The 20,956-nt window shown below is 45.9% G+C and overlaps 1 protein-coding gene across 1 annotated transcript in view; it reads left to right on the top strand.

The window, feature by feature from the left end:
• piezo1 (piezo type mechanosensitive ion channel component 1 (Er blood group)) overlaps positions 1-20,956 on the top strand; it is a gene marked incomplete at its 5' end in the record, with an annotated part of 84,405 nt that overhangs the window by 20,246 nt on the left and 43,203 nt on the right. Inside the window, 11 exons of the mRNA XM_080016354.1 lie at positions 650-745; positions 8,832-8,997; positions 10,445-10,590; positions 11,985-12,242; positions 14,386-14,599; positions 15,754-15,925; positions 17,544-17,648; positions 17,820-17,898; positions 18,969-19,072; positions 20,037-20,116; positions 20,191-20,371. Coding sequence (XP_079872480.1) covers positions 650-745; positions 8,832-8,997; positions 10,445-10,590; positions 11,985-12,242; positions 14,386-14,599; positions 15,754-15,925; positions 17,544-17,648; positions 17,820-17,898; positions 18,969-19,072; positions 20,037-20,116; positions 20,191-20,371 — 1,601 coding nt within the window. The remainder of the gene's footprint in view (positions 1-649; positions 746-8,831; positions 8,998-10,444; positions 10,591-11,984; positions 12,243-14,385; positions 14,600-15,753; positions 15,926-17,543; positions 17,649-17,819; positions 17,899-18,968; positions 19,073-20,036; positions 20,117-20,190; positions 20,372-20,956) is intronic.

Raw genomic sequence — 20,956 nt, 5'->3', positions numbered from 1 at the left:
AAGGGTGGATTTCACTGTGTTTTCTCCACACAGTCTCTCCAATACGGTTTGGTGTGGAGGCAAGGAAATAAATATAAATCAAAAATAAAAGCACACTCATCATAACTGAGTATATAAATAGGTTAATAAGGCATTATAAATATGTTGTTGTAATCCAGGCTTAAAATGCAATACTAAATCTTATTTGAAAAAGGAAAGTCCCTGATGTTCCTGCTGTGTTTCTCTGGTCTCTGGTTGAAGACCCCTGGTGTACAGTACAGATGGGCTGTGGACAATACAGTACAACACATGAATTATCACACCAACATAACCATGAAACGTTGCAGGAAGAAGCAAAGTCACACAGACTTTTTAACTCGGTGGTTACTGCAAAGGAGGGACTGTCCAGACCAGATTTGTGTCCATATTTCTGCTGTTATTGTGTGTGTGTGTGTGTGTGTGTGTGTGTGTGTGTGTGTGTGTGTGTGTGTGTGTGTCTGTGTGTGTGCGTGTGCGCGTGTGTGTGTGTGTGCCTGTGCGTGTGTTATTTTCCCTTTTATTAGTACATCTTTTGGAATTCGAGGGAATCCCCACTTTCTTTCTTGTTTGAATGGCGTTAGTAAAAGCTTTTTTCCCGCCTCCGTTGACCCGCTGTGTGTTTCCCTCGCAGCCTGCCTTCTGCGCTACAACGCCCTGTCTCTGGTCTATCTCCTGTACCTGCTGCTGCTGCCGTGGTTCCTCTGGCCCAACAAGCACACCATCAGAGGTAAGCACATTCTTCCCCTTTGCACGCCCGTCTGTCTCCTGTGGTCTTTCCTCAGGCAGGAACGCCGGCATTTCAACTGTTGTTCCGTGTTTAGGTTGCCATCATTTTTTCCGGTGTTAATCTTCTTTGTCATCTATAAATAAATTCATGCCCCAGTCCTACCTTCATTTTTGCAACACCCTCCCTCCCACAAAACAAACACCTCATCCCTACCTTGTTTTATTTTTGTGTGTGTGTGTGTGTGTGTGTGTGTGTGTGTCCATAGTTTACGTGGCTGTTTGTTGGTGGTGTGGTCCGTTCATCTATTTTAAACTGCGCTCTGTTTATCTGTCTCACACCGCACAGGGTGAAGGGGGCGGGGCGGGGCGGGGCGGGGCGGGGCGGAAACGCACTCTATATTTTTATTGGTCAGAAATATAAACAAACCTTTCGCAAATGTGCATAGAAATCACGAGGGATGGACGATTCCAGAGGCAACTGCTGAGCACCCGCTAATAACAAACATGATTTTGTAAGGAAGGTCTTGTTAATATGTGTGTGTGTGTGCGCATTTTTGCGCATCCGTTTTTTTGCCGTCGGGTGAAAAAATCCCCAGATCCTTCCACGTTCTGTTTTTTTTTGTCGTCTGTGAACAAAAAATAACGCCATCGGCGTCGTCGGAGCTGGAGCTCCTCGTCATCCAGTCGGCCGCTCGGAGTTCAAGCGACGGGCGTTGAGATTGTGATCCAGGTCCGGCGCCAGGATGAGGTGACTGAGGGGGGCAGATAAAAATGGCGAGGGGGGCGAATCTTTTTAAATAGTAAAAAGGAAGGTTATCATCCTGCTTTGCATCTTGCAGCATCTTTTCATCCTGCGTGTGGCAACACAGTGGGGCAATCAGGTGCGCGTGTGTTTTTTTTTTAATTTTCTGTTTTCTAAGGTGTGAATGGGCACACCTTGTGAATGGAGGGTGGGGGCTGATGGAGGTTTTATTTTTTACTTTTTTCAGAATATAAATTGTCAGCTTTGGATAAATAAATAATAGCAACCATATTTAAGTGAGCGCCCCCTTGTGGTTTTAGCAGAGAGAAAGAAGACAATAACTCCTTTTTTTTTATATCATCACGGCAGGAGAATAACATGGAAACAAAAGTGTTTTAATGAGTCACATATTCCAGAATAAATGACTTTATTGAGCCAGTCGGAAAAAGGAGAAGAGAAGGTCCAGACGACTGGCGGATTTGTTTCCTGGACGGGATAGGAATTTTCATGAGGTATGCGTCCTCATTGGTCGAGCACAAACGAGTCTTAACCCTAACCCTACTGGTGGAATCGGGCGCCGAAGGTTGTTTGTCAGTGGGAAAAGGGACTGGATCGCGTAACAAGCTTCAGATAAGGTGTTTCGTTACCGTCGCCTCGATGACACTTGTATCTTGGCCAACAATATTTTTGTGGTTTTTCTATAAGGTGCATAAAACGTAAACTCTGAGGGGGGGCAGAAAATACAACTAAACCCCCTTGCGGCGCCGGGCCCGTTGTACTCCCCACGGCCCATCCATTTAAAATCTGAAATGGATTGGTATAGATAGGCTTGAATAAAAATAAAATGCTCACTAACTCGCAAAAATGTAATTGTTTCTTCCACAGTCTGGAGTCGAGAATCGATTTTCAGGATTGACTAGAAAATGATCGGCGGTCCGAGACCACCCCTCAAAGTGGGCTCGGACCAGTTGTTTTGGTCAAGATCCGAGTGCGCCCTGCGTTCACACCTGCCCTGCCCTGCATTCCTACCTACCCCGCCCAGCGGTCACACCTGCCCCGCCCAGCGGTCACACCTGCCCCGCCCTGCGTTCACACCTGCCCCGCCCAGCGTTCACACCTGCCCCGCCCTGCGTTCCCACCTGCCACGCCCTGCATTCCCACCTGCCCCGCCCTGCGTCAATACCTGCCCTGCCCAGCATTCACACCTTCCCCGCCCTGCGTTCACACCTGCCCCGCCCTGCGTTCCTACTTGCCCCGCCCTGCATTCACACCTGCCCCGCCCTGCGTTCACACCTGTCCCGCCCTGCGTTCCCACCTGCCCCGCCCAGCGGTCACACCTGCCCCGCCCTGCGTTCACACCTGCCCTGCCCAGCGTTCACACCTACCCCGCCCTGCGTTCACACCTGCCCCGCCCTGCGTTCACACCTGCCCCGCCCTGCGTTCCTACTTGCCCCACCCTGCGTTCACACCTGCCCCGCCCTGCGTTCCCACCTGCCCCGCCCTGTGTTCCCACCTGCCCCGCCCTGCGTCAACACCTGCCCCGCCCAGCGTTCACACCTGCCCCGCCCTGCGTTCACACCTGCCCCACCCTGCGTTCACACCTGCCCCGCCCTGCATTCCTACTTGCCCCGCCCTGCATTCCCTTCGCCCCGCCCTGCGTTCACACCTGCCTGCCCTGCGTTCACACCTGCCCCTCCCTGCATTCACACCTGCCCTGCCCTGCGTTCACACCTGTCCCGCCCAGCGTTCACACCTGCCCCGTCCTGCGTTCCTACCTGCCCCGCCCAGCGTTCACACCCGCCCCGATCAGCGTTCACACCCGCCCCGCCCTGCATTCACACCCGCCCCGCCCTGCTTTCACACCTGCCCCGTCCTGCGTTCCTACCTACCCCACCCTGCGTTCACACCTGCCCCGCCCTGCGTTCCCACCTGCCCCGCCCTGTGTTCCCACCTGCCCCGCCCTGCGTTCACACCTGCCCCGCCCAGCGTTCACACCTGCCCCGCCCAGCGTTCACACCTGCCCCGCCCAGCGTTCACACCTGCCCCACCCTGCATTCACACCCTGCAATGAGATAAGCGCACCAGGGTTCCATTCAAACAAATTTTTCTTGAACATGTTTTGAAGAACAGTAACATCCAATTTTATTGAAAACCCACTCATGGCATTTGCCGCCGTACACCCAAAGTGGAACCTTGGCTACAGTGGGTTGCCGCTCGGAAGCGGTGGAACTTCCTGTTTATAGTCTCCTACATTAACATGGACGTAGCCCAAAGTGCTGATTTGCGGCCGGGAAGCCACATTTGAATGAGGCCTGGGTAGAAAGGTAGTAAACCTATTCTTTACTCAAAGATGAATGGGAAATCCTGGGCAGACACAGGGCTTCACCGTCCTGTTTATGGCCACGGCTTCCCAGACACATTGGTGCCAAACTTTGAAGAGCTCCTCATGGCAAGAATCGGTGATGTGACATTGCGCAGATCTTGCCTCGGACCCATTTAACCACTCTGATGAGAGAATTGGCCGAAATCCAGGAGAAGAGCTCAGGAGATTTTACTCCCTGGGTGTTCTGTGCTCTTAGCCCCCATTTAGGCGGCTCTGCTCCTCTACTATCTGTTCCCACGCCGGTGAAGTGTGCCAGCGTGAGCTCTGCGTGGTGAGAACACGTAAACGCACACATCTTGCAGAATACTACGTTATTTAAATATTTATATTTAATACAGTTGTTGATGACATTGTGACACATCATCCTCACCCGGTCTGGTAAGAGAGCTTTCTCGTGTTTCATCAGCCTCAACAGTCCGACAAAATATGTTTCCGGGAAGATTTAAGACCTCATCTGGTCCTCAAACCTTCCTAGTGCTGACATCCAGGACCATTAATTGTTCATTACACAGCGCTCTCTGGGACTCGTAGTTGACTCGCCTCCTGACACTTGTATACACACTGTCTTGTGCCTTTGATTTTTGTGCCGCGCGGCGGCACGGTGCCACCTCACAGTGAGGAGGTCCTCGGTTTGATTCCCGCCCGGTGCACTGACTCCCGATCACAGGGGCATTCTGCATGGAGTTTGCAGGTTCTCCCCGTGCTCACACGGGGTCTCCTCCAACGTAAAAAAGGACCCCAATTAAAGATGTGCAGAACGCTTTCCTGTCCTGTGCCTGACCACGACGTGGACCCACCACCTGGAATCGGTCCCCGGACGCCGACGTAGTGAGGGCTCCAGGCTGGCCCCTGGAGGAAGGACAACGACGATGGGAGAAGAGGCTGAATTTCTCCAGCCATGACTCCCTGTGTGTGTGTGTGTGTGTGTGTGTGTGTGTGTGTGTGTGTGTGTGTCTGTGTGTGTGTGTGTGTGTGTGTGTGTGTGTGTGTGTGTGTGTGTGTGTGTGTGTGTGCGTGTCTGTGTGTACGCGCGCGTGCGCGTCATTGCGGTCGCCACTCTCACCCTCTGCGTGTGTGTTAAGTGCATTTGCACCTGTGAGGGGAATAAAAATACTTCTTCTTATTATAGGGGCTGCTGATTTGTTTTCTGCCTGCGCTTGGTGCTCATGTAGTGTACGCCGAAGGAGGGTTTCCGAGGTCTTAAGAAAATCGTAGGGAGATCTCTCTTCTCACGACGGTCGTTAACAGACGAACCTCGGACCCTTGGTCCGTTTAAATGCAACCGTGGCCGCGTCTACCCTCTTGGCGCGAGGACCCGCGTTCCAGCTCTGGTGCGGATCAGACAATGGAGCCTGAAAAGACGGGACCCAGCCCGGTTCCAAGTGAGGGTTCCTGACATGCGAGAACGCAATCAGACTCAATGTGGGACCTGATGCAGGAAGCGAACCAAAACACCGTGCGTTGTGGGTCGAAGAGGGATGTTGACACTTGTGTTTCCACTTGCTTTTGTTTCTGTTCGGGTGTCGTGGTTTTTTTCCCCCTACTTCGTTCCTTTTCTTTTTCCATCAATTTCTTTTCGGTGAATCACGTGTGAGCGAGAGCTTGCCGCGTCGCTGTGACTAACACCTTCCACTTTTCCTTTTCTGACCCTCTGCACTTGGTTCTGTTGTTTGTCTGTTTCACGCTCCCATCACCAAACTGACACGAGAGAGGGAGACAGGGAGAGAGAGAGAGAGAGAGATAGAGGGAGGGGGAGAGAGAGAGAGAGAGAGAGAGAGAGGGAGGGAGAGGGAGGGAAGGAGGGAGGGAGGGAGGGAGAGAGGGAGAGAGAGAGAGAGAGAGAGGCGGGGGGATCGAAAGTTGGTAAGACAGAGTTCACCTCATGGAAAGTTCTCTGCCTGCCAACAAGAGACACACATGCACACACACACGTAAACATATTCGTATTGAAACCCTGAGACGGGGGGAAAAAGGATTATGTCCGTAATTTGAGCTCGTATGAAGCTGCTTTATATAGACCGAGATGGAGGCAATGATCGGAGCAGCTGGGGTGGGGGATTTGAACCAAAAAACAGCGATGGTTTCGAATGAGCCTTTATTCGATGACACGCACACCTCCCTCCAGAATGTTCCTTTCCCCTCGGCTTTCATTCCACGTGCAGAAGAACGTCCCGAAAGCAAAACCCCTCCTTCTCCTTTTAATCTCAACAACACTTGACAAAGACGTTTCTATTCTCCCTCGTTTCGTTTCCTGCCGACACCTCTTCACCTGCCAGTAGCTCAGGGTGGTGAGGTCTTGTGCTATGATCACAAGATGTTAGGGTTGGGCGATGTGTCAAAGTCCCCCCGACTAGCGGCGCACGTGGTTTCACCTGGAAGTAAATGAGACAAGAGATCGTTGCCGGCGACACGCTGGGCTTTAGAGACAAGTTCATCTTTTGCCTGATTGACTCGGCCGATTGCCGATACATTCGTCCCATCGCCCCAAGCCTAGATGTGTGATGATACAGTGCGTGATACAGGAGTGGGAAATTAGAATGCGTGTTTTCCGAAGCTCTCGGCGTGTCACCGCCGCGAGGTCGGGTGACATTTGAAACCTCTTCTTAGTTTACTGTACGAGGAGCCCGATCTGGACGGGGGCGTGCCCACCACTTGGCATTAAATGGGCTGATTCATTAATCCACAGAGCTCTAATGTAAGTTGCCGCTGGCGTTGTAAAACTCCACAATGCTGAGTCTGTGATTTTTCTGGAGGTTGTAGTGGGTCCAATTCAACGGTGAAATATGCCCGTGTGCAGTAAAGTGCGTGAAGTTGTTCGGCTCGACGGCTTCTGTGTGTAGCCCCCTAATTGTCAGCGCAAGTTATTTAACTTTCAATATCATGAAATTCAACTGTAGCCCCAATGCAGAGGCCCCCGCTCGGGCCTCTGTGTAATAACAGAGAGTAACGTGTAAAAGAAAATAAAAAAATGCACATAATCATTAACAGCCAGAGTTTTCACCACTTTTATGACACAGGAGATATTTGCAGGGGCGTTTGAGAAGAGAGGCGTGAGCCTCCAACCTTTAAAAAAAAAAAAGTGGGGGCAGCAGAACAGCCTCGGTTTCGCGCTGCACACCCTCTGTCTCGTTTCGTCCATCGTTGAGAAGGTTTCACAACTGAAACATGAAACAAATAGGCGGATGCTTTTTTGCCGAAATGCTTCACTCCCTCCCTCTTTGCATGCACTCGCACCATCAGGAGATGCAACCCCTCATCTGGATCATCACTTATACCGTTTTCACACCAAAACTAGCGGGTTGAAGTTCCAGTAAATAGACAGGAATGGCAGTGTATCATTCCATCATTTCATATCGCATTTAGAATCCAAAATCAGAAGTAATTGACTTTTTCCTTCTCTTGAAACTAGCGGGTTGACCCGAGTTTTTTAAGCCCGGGGTCAACCCGCTGAAAATAGGCAATTGACACCTTTCCCATTGCCAGGAGAGATGCCGTTTTTTTTCTGTTGTGTCGCCTTCGACTTCACGAACACGTGGGAAAAGGGGAGTGTCATGGGTCCAGCAACTTCAACCGGCAACTTTAACTTAAACTGTAAAACATTGAAAAAAAAAAGTTGAAACAGGATCGGATCGTTCATGAATGACCCGGCACCACAGTAGAAGCAGCGTGAAGCACCGGTAGCGTAGGTGAGCACCGGTCCTTCGGCGTCGGGGAGCAGGGACCGGCCGGGAGCGTGGGGGTTCTCCGCTGCGCTCCCCACGGTGCGATCCTCACACTCACAACATTTCACGGTCCCTCATGCGGGAAAAAGTCAATAACTTCTGATTTTGGATTCTAAATGGGATATGAAATGATGGAATGATAAACACGGTTTCCCTCTCTATTTACACGCCAACGTCCGGAATTTCCACGCGCGTCGCGACGTGCAGGTAAAGGGGCCAAAAGGAGCGTGTCGACTCAGGTGTCCTTGTGTCCTGTTCACATTAGAGCCGATCAGAGGTGGAGCTGGTTAAGACCTGTGTCTATTGCAGGGTCAATTGACCCGGGACTGAGACCCGGGCTTTTCCTTTCCCACTGGTGAGAAATGCTGGCTGTTAGCAGGTGTGACCGGGTTGGAAAGGGGTATAAGTGACAAGTTGGAGCTGACATTTTAAACAAAATTACAAATTAGTTAAAATTCTGATGGAATTGTTTGAGGAAAACGACTTTGTTTTTCAAGGGTAAATCGAATAGTTTTTTTTTTTTTGTTTTTTTTGCATGTAATCAGTACCTTCCTTAAGCCTTGTGAAATTGTTTCGCATAATGGAAAGTTTTACAGATGATCCATGGTAAGCCTGGTATTTTTATAACCGTCTCATATGTGTCTCACTGGTTGGCTGCCATGCAGGAAAGGTGTAAGGTTACTACAAGCAGCTTGTCGTAACATTACAGAAGACCTGTAAGCAGCGTGCTGTGGGATGTCAATGGACAGACATGAGTTTTTTAGTATGGATTACAGTAGTAATATGTGTCCTTAACAGCCCAATAATTGATTTGGCAATTGTCAGAGAAAATCAATAATATTCACCAAATGTGGAAGGTTGCTGGGATAGAAAAAGTAATACCTATATATATATATATATATATATATATATATGTATATATATGTATGTATACATATATTAGATGATTGCTATCAGCTTCGAAAGACTTGCCGATTTAAAGTCAAGACCTCTTACCTGTGACGGCACAAAGCCAACGGCATAAGTGGATGAACAATCACCTTGTGTGTGTTGTCTGAGGCAACACACACGAGGTGAGACAGCAGGGTGGAGGTCAGAGGTTAGTCGAGATGTAGGTATCAGGTCCTGAAGGTCCGGCGAGGTGCTAAACTGTGTGATGTCTTTAACTGCACAGTGAGGTCCTTGAGGAAAAAGTCTGGCTGTGACCTTGTTGTCTTCTCTCTCTCTTCTTCTCCTCCAGGTCGCACTGGTCACTTTATCAGAGCGGTATTTTGCACCAGCCTGCTGTTTGTGCTGGCCCATGTCTGCTTTCAGACGGTCCTATACACTTATCCTCCGCTGAAACTGGCCCTGGGGGACAACTGTTCGCAATGGGACACACTCACCAAACACATAGGACTCTCCAGGTACGGCGGGCGTGCGTGTGCCAGTGTGTGTGTCTGCCTGTCTGCCTGTCTTTGTGCGAGTGTGTGGATGTGACCGGAAGGTGGATGGGGTCGTGGCTTCCCTTACAAATAAAATTCACATGATTTCACGTGCGAAAACCACACATAAAAGCAACGAGGGATGAAACGGTGCAGTGGGCTCATGTTTCAGTATGTATCACGGCTTTGGGGCTACGGTAACGGTACGGTTTAGGTATCTTTGAAAATTAGAATATTTTTTAAGTAAAGGTGTAAAAACTGTTTTATAGTAGTAGCCATAGAGCGTTACACTAGTTATTTATATAACTAGTGCAAGCTCTGTGTGTATTACGGTGGGGGGAGGGAGGAGATGGGGGTTCAAGTTCATTGTTGGGTTGTTATAATTTGCATAAGTTCATCTGATTGAAGGGGGGGGGGTCCAGGATATTTGGTAATTAAAATATTTATTTTCGTTAATATTTATTTATATATATATATAATATTTTGAAAACGTTTCACGATAAAAAATTTAAATAATAAATAAAATCTCTCACATGGAGGGGGAAACAATTGCAGTGGCGGAAGACGACAACTTTAACAAACAACACAACATAAAAGTGTCAAACTTGACAAAAAAATAAGAATGTCTCATCACCCAGCGAGACTCGGTTCCCTTCATTACCACAAAAGAGCTGTTCAAAAGAACCGGAATCGTTCCTGAACCACGTGGCTCGAATGGAAGCGAGTGAGCGAAATTTTGTTATAATGAGGGACACGCTCATCCCAGGCAGTTGTTTTCAGACTGGACACCTTGATTGATTGCACTCTTTACTGAAACATATCTATGTAGTTTTAGTTTGTTTTTATATTGAAAAGGCTGCGTAGCTGCACGCAGTTGAGAAAAAAAAAAAAAATAGACCTCTCGCACAAAAATAGAGGAATGCTGCGCAGCTCCGCACGGACACCATGTGCCTGACGCGGTCAGTGGAGCTGCAACAGTGGATTTAATAGAGAGCAGCGCTTACTACTCCATTGCATCCCTAATGTGAACCCATCGTATATCACATGTGAAACCCGGGTATAGCACATGGAAAACCCATCTATGCTGCTAACTGGTGCACTGTAAAACACTAACTCATGTGATGCACACAAGTTATGGTTCGGTTTTTGTTTTGTTTTTAGTTTTGCTTTTTTTTCATACTGCACTAGTTAGCACTGTACATGGGATCCACAGGTAATATACATGCATTTAACATGTGCTATACATGGGCTTCACATGTGCTTTTATGTACAAGGGTTTGTGCAGGACAGCAACAGCCACTGATACTTTGCTCTGCACTTTGTTTGGATATGCTACCGAGCAAAGCCTCTCATGTATATGAGTGCATTATGACGCAGTGCATACCATGAATCTGGTGTATGCGTGCACATGAGTTTGTGTGCTCCGCAGGCTTCCCCTGGACGACCCCTGGAATCTGTTGCGTCTACTATGCCCAGATGTCGGGGTGTGCGTGGTGGCATTGGTAACCATGGTGCTATGCGGCAGATTGGTGAGGAGCAGAGAGATGGCAGCTGCTGCAAACATCACCTCGGTCAGTAGAAGTTTTATAAATGTGAAGGTGATGGGTGCAGCCACTGTGTTTCCCCAATTAAACTGCAACGTCTGGACCGCGCGAGTAACAAGCGCCCAAGACCCCCTGCGCTCACTAGACATGTAACATTTGACTCACCACTGGATTACATTGATGACATTGTAATGTGGTAAATAACATCCCGGTATTATATTTTGACTGTCCAAAACATGTTTAGTGTAACAATGATGCTGCTTAGCTCTTTCTTTTCTGAAAGTAGCAACATTACAAAAGGCCTTTTTATGTCTTGAAAGGAATATATGTACTATTACAGATACATGCATTCTTCATAGGCAAGGCAAGTTTATTTGTATAGCACATTATAACAACCAGGCAATTCAAAGTGCTTTACATAAAACATATAAAGCATAAAGACAAAGTGCAAAGAAACACATTATTAAAGGACATAGAATGCATAAAGTAAAACATTTGATTACATAGAATGCATACATTTATAAAATAGAAGACAAAGAATGCATAAAGTTAAAAAATAGAATACGTAGATTGCATACATTTATAAACTAGAATACATATAACCCATTAAGGTTATAGTGCAGTGCAAGAAATGAGATAGAAACCACTCTTTGGAAACTACCCTTATTATTTTGCCTGTTCCCAAGTGTTTTACCTTGTCAAGACGATATCCGAGCCCCGGAGAACTGGTCTGGAGATCTTTCAGTTATCTGATATCACTGTTTCAGATCAGCCAAGGCCGTCTTGATACAGTGTGCATGAAGCCACTGGTATTCACATTTCAGCAACAAGTCAATTCAAAGTGCTTTAAATTAAACATCAGAAGCCTCAAGACAAAGTGCAAAAGAAACACATTGTAAAAGGAAAGAACACATTATAAAGTTCAGAAATAAAATGCATAGAATGCATAATATCAAGCCATAAAAGTGACAGTGCAGTGAAAAATTACTATTTGGTTGAGTAAACGGCAGCAGCAAACAGAAAAGTCTTCAGCCCTGATTTTGAAGAGGTGAGAGTTGAGGTTCTCATGTGTGTGAGAGCGACGAGCGGTCTGCAAATGTCCAGGGTCGAATTTTAACGCCACATCTGTGGGATGCGATGATCACTTGATACCCCAACTGGGTATTGGGAGCATTCATTCTTTGCACTTAATTGTAATCAAATATTTGAATGAGATAGTGATGTTAAGTCAACAGGAAAATAGACAAAAACGTATTTGCACGCTCACTCCTTTTTCATGAGGAGATTGCAATCCTGATATTCCTCCCATCCTCTGCCGGATCCATATTTTTTGGTTGCGTTCTGTCCCTGAAGTTGATCTGTATCCTCCCTGCTCAACTCAGATAGAAGACGGACTGACTGATATCCAAGATGACCGAGATGGAGAGGATCACGACGTGAAAGATGAAGAGGAGGCGGAGGAGGAGGAGGAGGAAGAAGACGAGGAGGAGGAAGAGGAGGAGGAGGAGGAGGAAGAGACGCTGGAGATTGAGGACGACGGGATGTCCTCGTCCAGAAACCCCATCGAGGAGGTTTTCACCGTGACCAGAGCCAAGCAGCTGGCGGAGCGTCTCAAAGCCAAAGCGCACAAAGTTCTGCGGGACCTGGGGAGAGTCCTGGCGATCAGCCTGTTGGCTTTAGCAGGTACGACGGGAGCGTTCAGAGACACACTCCTTCACGGAGACACACTCCTTTACAGAGACACACTCCTTTGCAGAGACACATTCCTCCACAGAGACGCACTCCTCCACGTAGACGTAATCCTCCACGGAGACGCAATGCTCCACGGAGACGCACTCCTCCACGTAGACGTAATCCTCCACGGAGACGTAATCCTCCACGGAGACGCAATGCTCCACGGAGACGCACTCCTTCACGTAGACGCACTCCTCCACGGAGACGTAATCCTCCACGGAGACGTAATCCTTCACGTAGACGCACTCCTCCAAGGAGACACACTCCTTCACGTAGACGCACTCCTTCTCGGAGACAAACTCCTCCACGGAGATGTACTCCTTCACGGAGACGCACTCCTCCACGGAGATGTACTCCTTCACGGAGACGCACTCCTCCACGGAGACGCACTCCTTCACGTAGACGTACTCCTTCACGGAGACGCACTCCTCCATGGAGACACACTCCTCCACGGAGACGCACTCCTCCACCGAGACGCATTCCTTCACGGAGACGCACTCCTCCACGGAGATGTACTCCTTCACGGAGACGCACTCCTTCACGTAGACGCACTCCTCCACGTAGAGGCACTCCTCCAAGGAGATGCACTCCTCCACGTAGACGCACTCCTCCAAGGAGACGCACTCCTCCACGGAGACACACTCCTCCAAGGAGACGCACTCCTCCACGTAGACGCACTCCTCCAAGGAGACGCACTCCTCCACGGAGACGCACTCCTTCAAGGAGACGCACTCCTCAAAGGAGACGCACTCCTTCACGTAGACGCACTCCTCCACGTAGACGCACTCCTCCAAGGAGATGCACTCCTCCACGGAGACGCACTCCTTCACGGAGACGCACTCCTTTCGCACTCCTTTACCAAGACGCACTCCTCCACGGAGACACACTCCTTCACGGAGACGCACTCCTCCACGGAGATGTACTCCTTCACGGAGACGCACTCCTCCACGGAGACGCACTCCTTCACGTAGACGTACTCCTTCACGGAGACGCACTCCTCCATGGAGACACAATCCTCCACGGAGACGCACTCCTCCACCGAGACGCATTCCTTCACGGAGACGCACTCCTCCACTGAGATGTACTCCTTCACGGAGACGCACTCCTTCACGTAGACGCACTCCTCCACGTAGAGGCACTCCTCCAAGGAGATGCACTCCTCCACGTAGACGCACTCCTCCAAGGAGACGCACTCCTCCAAGGAGACGCACTCCTCCACGGAGACACACTCCTCCAAGGAGACGCACTCCTCCACGGAGACGCACTCCTTCAAGGAGACGCACTCCTCCAAGGAGACGCACTCCTTCACGTAGACGCACTCCTTCACGTAGACGCACTCCTCCAAGGAGACGCACTCCTCCACGGAGACGCACTCCTTCACGGAGACGCACTCCTTCACGGAGACGCACTCCTTTCGCACTCCTTTACCAAGACGCACTCCTTTCGCACTCCTTTACCAAGACGCACTCCTCCACGGAGACACACTCCTCCACGGAGACACACTCCTTCACGGAGACACACTCCTTTAGGGAGACACACTCATCCACAGAGAGTCCTTCCCTCTCTACTGCGACTTACCGTCCTAAAGTGGAATCTGTCTGTTAAATCTATTCAAGTGATAGCAGTCAGTGGAGTGTGTTAAGATGCTTCATTTGCTTCTGAGTCAGTATCGGGGGAAATGGAACGTTGTTTGTGGAGATGGTTCCTGCACGAGGAGTGAAAGGAGGGAGACGATCTTGAGCAGAGAGGAACCAACCAACACGAGGCCCCGGATGAAGAACAGCTTATCACTCCTTTAATGTTAAAATCCTAAAACAGCCCTGTTTGACTTGCTCTGTTCACATTGATCTTATCAAATGCACAATATTAATATACATATAATATGTATAATATCTATAAATAATATATAAATATATAATATATATATATTTATATATTTAAACGATATTTATATGAAAGAGAATATTAGTATGAAATAAGAAATATCCTGATCATGAGAAATATATGATCTGCCCTCTTATTTATCTCTGTACATAATCCTTTGTCTGTCTGTCTGTCTGTCTGTCTGTCTGTCCGCCTCCCTTCCCACCAGGCATCACGCTCCCCTCAGCGTTCTCCGCCGTTTACTTTGTGGTGTTCATCGGCATATCCACGTGGTGGGCGTGTCACCTTCCCATCAGCCACCTGGGTTTCAACGCGCTGTGCGTGATGGTGGGGTTCTTCACGGCGGGCCACATGGTGTGTCTGTATCTCTACCAGAGTCAGCTGGCGCAGGCTCTGTTCCCTCCACACAGCCTGTGGGCGAGGTGAGACTGGGGGAAGCAGGTCCTCCGTGAACCACGCACGCTCCTCATGTTCCACAGCTACTTCCCTGGGATGTCATCGCCCCCTGCTGGCCCGGATGTCATCGTTTTAAAATCGCTTTTGCGTTCTCGCGCGGGCAGAGTTTTTTTGATTTTTAAAGCGAGTCGGGGAAAAATGTCGTGTTTACACACGTTTGTACGCATGGACGAGGCCTTAAGCCCAGCACGGCAAGAGCTGGTGCCAAAACACACACTCCACCAACACACGACTAAATAATCCTTCTTTCTTCCTCGAGGTTAAATTCCTTTTGAGGTTCATCCAACAACAACAACATGACTCTGATTTGCAGTTTGCATTATTAGCGGTTTCAGAACCAGTTCACTTTGGATTTGTCCACATCGAATTTTAATATTAATAATTTTGCTCATGATTCTGTAAAAAAAAAAAAGAAAAACACAATTTTTTCAAACAACTTTTTGTTTTGGTAGTTATACATAACCAACGACAACTAATACAAGACAATTAATTAGACATTTAAACAGAATAGGATGAATCTACAGATAAAATAAGAATAAATAAATTCAAGGTTATTATGAGCATATTGAATAAATTCAAGGTTATTATGTTGCATTGTGAAACGATGAATTGGGTTCTGTTAATCTTGGCCAAACTCATGCTATCATCTTGCCGTATTTAGCTGACCCCTGCATGTGAGCATCTGGATCACTGTGTCCGAACAACCAACACAACCTAAGTTTAAAGCTTTATAAGTTTTTTAAAAAGTAATCGTTTATTTGCCACATGCCCATAATAGCACAATGAGCCATCGGATTCTCGTGGTAAATCTCAAAGGCTGCGCTAAAGAGAGAATAAGGGGAAAAATAATCTACTTTAATCCCAAAAAATATCCATATATCAAAGGAATGAACAGTACACGGTGGGCAGTCAGGGGGATTTTGAATTTTGGTGGAAAATATGAATTTTGGTTAAAAATTAATGACCAGTTCTTTAGCACAACCCATAATGCACCAACAATTAAAATCATTCACAGCATCCTTTTTAAAAAATATATAATTAAATGAAATGATTTGACCTTGTTCTTGCGTGAGAGTCCATCTCAACCTCTTGACTGACGGAAGCGTTCTCTGCCTCGCAGGCTGTTTGGTCTGAAAGACATCATCAAACCGGGAAATTGCTCGGCTTCCTCTGATCTCGTCCTCAACCTGAATTACGATTGGCCGGTCTATGTCAACCCGGGCATATTGCTGCTCCTCTACATCACAATTGTGACCGTTCTGAAGTCAGGCGGCCAGAGGAAACACAACAAGGTATGTGTTTATGGGTGTAGTTTCATTTTCACACTTTCTTTTTCCTTTTCTTACTGACACTGAAGCCACAGCACAACGTTGAATTTCTTTTTAACAACTGTTTAGGAAATGACATTTTGTTCGTGTCAGTGCGGAGCCCGAGAAGACGGTTTCCATGACCGCAGTGATTCCGACTAGAGATTAACAAGATGATGGGGAAAAAAATCAGTAATTTCAATTTTGAGTAAGGGTTGAAATAGTTGTCTGCTTTTTCACTCCGTCACTTAAGTACACTACATTAAATAAATAATAAACCTAAGTTTAACAATAAAAAAGAATATATAAAATTCTCCGTCACAATAGCCCACTGATAAACGGTAAACCATAAGTGTAAACCTAAGAGTTAAATAAAAGCAATAAAAGCAAAACAATAAAACAAACTAAAAATAAGAAAAAATTACAATATTCAACACACCCAGGAATTTACTTGTGATGGGAAAAATTCCTATAAACAGTAGCCTAAAGAATAAAATAAACCTAACAATAAACCAAAAAATGTAACCTACAAAAGGTGAAAAAATTTGAATTTAAAAAAAGGAAGAGAAAGGAAAATACTATATATCCTGGGCCTCTAATAAATGCCGGGGGCGTGGTCTACACAAACAAATAAAAGCCTCAAATACAGACCCGGGGAAAAACTGAGGCTGCGGCACTGTTCCAGAGCCCCGCTACCAAACAAAGCAAATAAAAACAGTGTTTTATAGTAGATGTATTTCATTTACTCCGTTTCCAAATGCCCCACTCTGAGCGCCCTCACTCTCCAGCACTCCAAGCGGGAAGTGGTGAGTTCAAGGCAAACTCGGAAAATTGTAATTCCCCTGCCGCCTAACACCACAAGTGTGACTTTTAGGGGAGCTACCAGCTCTCTTTTTTTTCACCATACAGCATGGCATGGCACGGCACCCAGATGGAAGTTTAATTTAAGATTCATACTAAAATATGATCAAACATACTTACATACAGAGGTAATTAGATAGAACAGTCTGCCTCTAATATAAGCCTGCTTCCAATAAAGGCCTGGTACCCTCTGCAGCTGAAGTCAAAAAAGACCCCTGTCACTATTGGAGGAAATACGGTTTAATTAACCAATTTACCCCAGAGGGATTATTCAAGTATACAAAATACATTATAACTAAATCTCATGATAACCATTAAATATAACATAGAAAACTAAAAGTTAACAAAAACCCAATAAAGGAAACCGAAACAGTACACCTCTGTAGCAACATTGTGCAAGCTTGTATTGATTTTATTGATTTTTACAGTGAGTTAGAATTGTAGTGTAAAATATGATTATGAACTTTTTCTGTTAATCGCTGGCAACTGGTTACAGCTTATATCCTTCATTTAAATATTTAAATTCAGGAAGATGCATATGGGGTTATGTAATGTAATGTTATCACCAGACTTGGAATTTTCACATGGTTTGTTCTCTCTCAGGACAGGAAACACATTTTCAACCTCCGACTTTCGACGACTACCAAAATAAAAAAGTTCCATGAGTTCATTCAATGTAAAAGAAAAAAACAACCCCAATGTGTTTTGTTTGTTATCTGAAGTGAAGTTTTGCGTGTGTCAGGTGGAGGAGGATGAGGTGTGGGAGAAAGACGAGGAGCCGGGCGCAGAAAAGGTGGAGTTGAGGTCCTGGAATTCCCAGAGGCACGACTATGAGGACGAAACACAGGTAAACATCATGATGCAGAACTTTGATCTCTTTGAATTTTGAATGAAATAAGACTAAAGTTATTCTAATACAAAGTTATTCTAATAATTAACTGTGTGTGTGTGTGTGTGTGTGTGTGTGTGTGTGTGTGTGTGTGTGTGTGTGTGTGTGTGTGTGTGTTTGTGTGTGTAGCTCATGCTCCTGTCAACAGGACAGTCAGAGAATGCCAGTCCAGAAGGGACGTCTAGCGGTGTACACCAGCCAGATCTAAGTAGGACCCATAGCCAAGACTACATCTCACATTTTCCATTTCATTTTTTTTTTTTGTAATATTTATCAACGGCATCAACTGCTCAGCTGTCACCTCATGTGCATGGAAGGGAGATGGCTGCGAGGCAATGGAATGTAGCACACTGACATAGTATTTCAGAAGGATTGGTGAACGTTCAAATGGCGGCGGATTTTATGGACACTGCCCGGCGCCATTTAGTATTTTCACATAAGATGGAACATGCACGCCCAACCATGGATTTAAGATATATCTATTAATATTTAAATGTGTTCGGATCGAAGTGACGGTGACAAGGAGGCACCGCAGAGGAGAGAGGGACTATTTCACATGAGAATAACACCCTTTCAGATGCGATAAAGAGTGAATGAGTGGATACAGTGATAGATCAGATACAGATATGCAGTAGATAATAAAACTGTAGTCAGACCCCTTCACTCTTTCCACAGTGTGTTGCATTACAGCCTTACTCTTGTTTGAGGTTTTTATTTTTGATAAATGTGCAAAATAGAAATAAATGTGTCGGAAGATCGTGGGTCATTTTGTTTCAATTGACAGGGGGAAAAAAAAGTCATATTTACCAATTTTAGAGTGAGGCTGTAACGTAACAAGATCTAAACAGTTTCTGAATGCACTATATATACCATATATACACACACACATATATATATATATATATATATATATATATATATATATATATATATATGATAAAAATAACATATTATCTTTCCTCCTTTCTCACCGGGCTTCTTTGTACAGCTGACCAATGCCATCAACCTCCTATATTTGTGACCCCAAAAGTCCAGAAGAAGAAAGGATTGCACTTGACACGATTCGTGATCAGTGGCTAAGATGCAAAGAGCTGCTCTTGCTCAATTTTACCAGGCTGTAGAACTCTGAGCGTTTCTTTTAGATTGCACTCTGCTGTAGTCATTTATCCTTGCATCCCTGCTTTTGTTTGCCAGGATCACAGAAAAAAAAAAGGATATACAGTATAAAAAGGGAAAAATGTCCTTAAAAGTTTTTCTTTTGTCCGTTTGTTTTTCCAGACATCCACGAGGTTCCCAGTGATAAAAACGTTGAAAGTCCGTTCTTCCTGATGGGTCGAGTGGTCATGCAGCAGAGCTATGTCTGCGCTCTCATCGCCATGATGGTATCGCTTTACTAATGTGCATTTACTGCTGTGTTCGCTCCATGCAAGAGGGAAAGAACGAGCTTAGCTTCTGTAAAATTAGGGTCAATTCCCCTTCCAGCTGAGTTATATTTAAGCAAAACATCTTAATGATAACTAATAAATAACTAGTCTGTCACTATGACAATTCCTAACGCATTAACGGCATCCCTTCCTGTGCAGCTGTATTACGTCCTACAGTGAGCGTTCGTAATGCATGCCACCGTTGAATGCGTCCTTATTAGTTATGTAATACTGCACATTAATATCAGCAGCGATGATAAACACCGGAGTCATAACCTCTGATTCAAGCACTTGTTTGATTCATTCTTCAATTCAAATCCCAGTTTCACTGGCTCGACCTGTTCAGTGCCTGTTGAACTTTTTCACATTATTCATTTTGCACATTATTTTTGCACAGTATTTCTTTTATACAGTTTTTATATTGTACAGTATTTATTTTGCACATTATTTCTTTGGTACAGTATTTACTTTGTACAGTATTTCCTTTGCACATTATTCATTTTGTACAGTATTTATTTTGTACAGTATTTATTTTGCGAAGTATTTATTTTGTATAGTATTTATTTAGCACAGTATATCTCTTGCACATCATTGTTTTTGTACAGTTTTTTGCACAGTATTTCTCAGGACATACTGCACATCAGCAACACAGGCTCATTTTCCCAGGAAGCGTAAATGTCTGGTTGAATTGCAGGCCTCAGATTGCAGTGGATTATAAAAAGAAAACAAATGCTTTAAGGACCACTGTAATGTCCAGATATAAGTTAGGATCAGAATTCTTCAACCCAGGCCTCATTAAATGATTATAAGGAGTATATGTTGAATAAGTGGGGGTTGAATATGGTGAGTGGGAAGGACAGGAAGTAACTTTTGTTTTTTTGACTATAGTACTGAAAGCTGCCTCTTTTGACCTGGTCCTCAGGTGTGGAGCATCACTTACCACAGCTGGCTCACGTTTGTGCTGCTGCTGTCGGCTTGTCTGATATGGATCCTGCGCATCAGGTACCACAAAGGCCAATTTTTGACGATTATATATTATATATTATGTGTTATTTATCCGTTCCCTTTTCCTCCAGACGCCACGTTGCCACGCTGTGCTCTCCGTTCATCCTGCTCTACGGCCTGGCTCTGTGCTGTCTGCAGTACGTCTGGGCCATGGAGCTCCAGCCCGAGCTGCCCACCGCCGTGGGAACCATGAGTCTCAGGCAGCTGGGGCTGGACAGGGCTCCCTACCCTTGCCTCAGACTGGGAGCTATGGTGAGCGGGCGCCGAGGCAAATTATACTGAGCATCATACCGGTTTGTCAAGAATTCTATAATGTCGGACCAAATTTCTTTCGTTGCTTTAATGAGAGTCTCAAAAGAATACTTCCGACCAAGTATGAATGAACACGAAGTCCCATGTAAGACAAAAGTCGAGTCTGGGAACGACCGGGAAGGTCTTACTAAACAGAAAGTCCAGAAAGTCAAGAGTTTGCCGGTTTTGGAAATAAGCCAAAACACAAACAAACAAATTGAAAAATAACAAAACGCTTTGGTTTCCACGGATCACATGCGCAAACCAACAGGTGAACTGTCAGCTTTTTGTTTCAGTCTTTACTAACGAATGTGATTTGCCAGCTTTTCTTGAAGGATGAAACGAGCTGTGTAGTCTGACACCTTCGAGGAGGAAGGTGGAGCGCAGGGTCAGCCTCTCCAGTCCCCCACCCCAGTGAAAAAAATGTCATGAAATATATCTAATATATATATGTGTGTATATATATATATATATATATATATATATACACACATATATATATTAGATATATTTCATGACATATCTAATATGTATATATATATATAT

This window comes from Zeus faber, assembly GCF_960531495.2.
Source record: "Zeus faber genome assembly, chromosome: 16".
NCBI lineage: Eukaryota > Metazoa > Chordata > Actinopteri > Zeiformes > Zeidae > Zeus > Zeus faber.
This window is presented reverse-complemented; position numbering and strand designations above follow the sequence as displayed.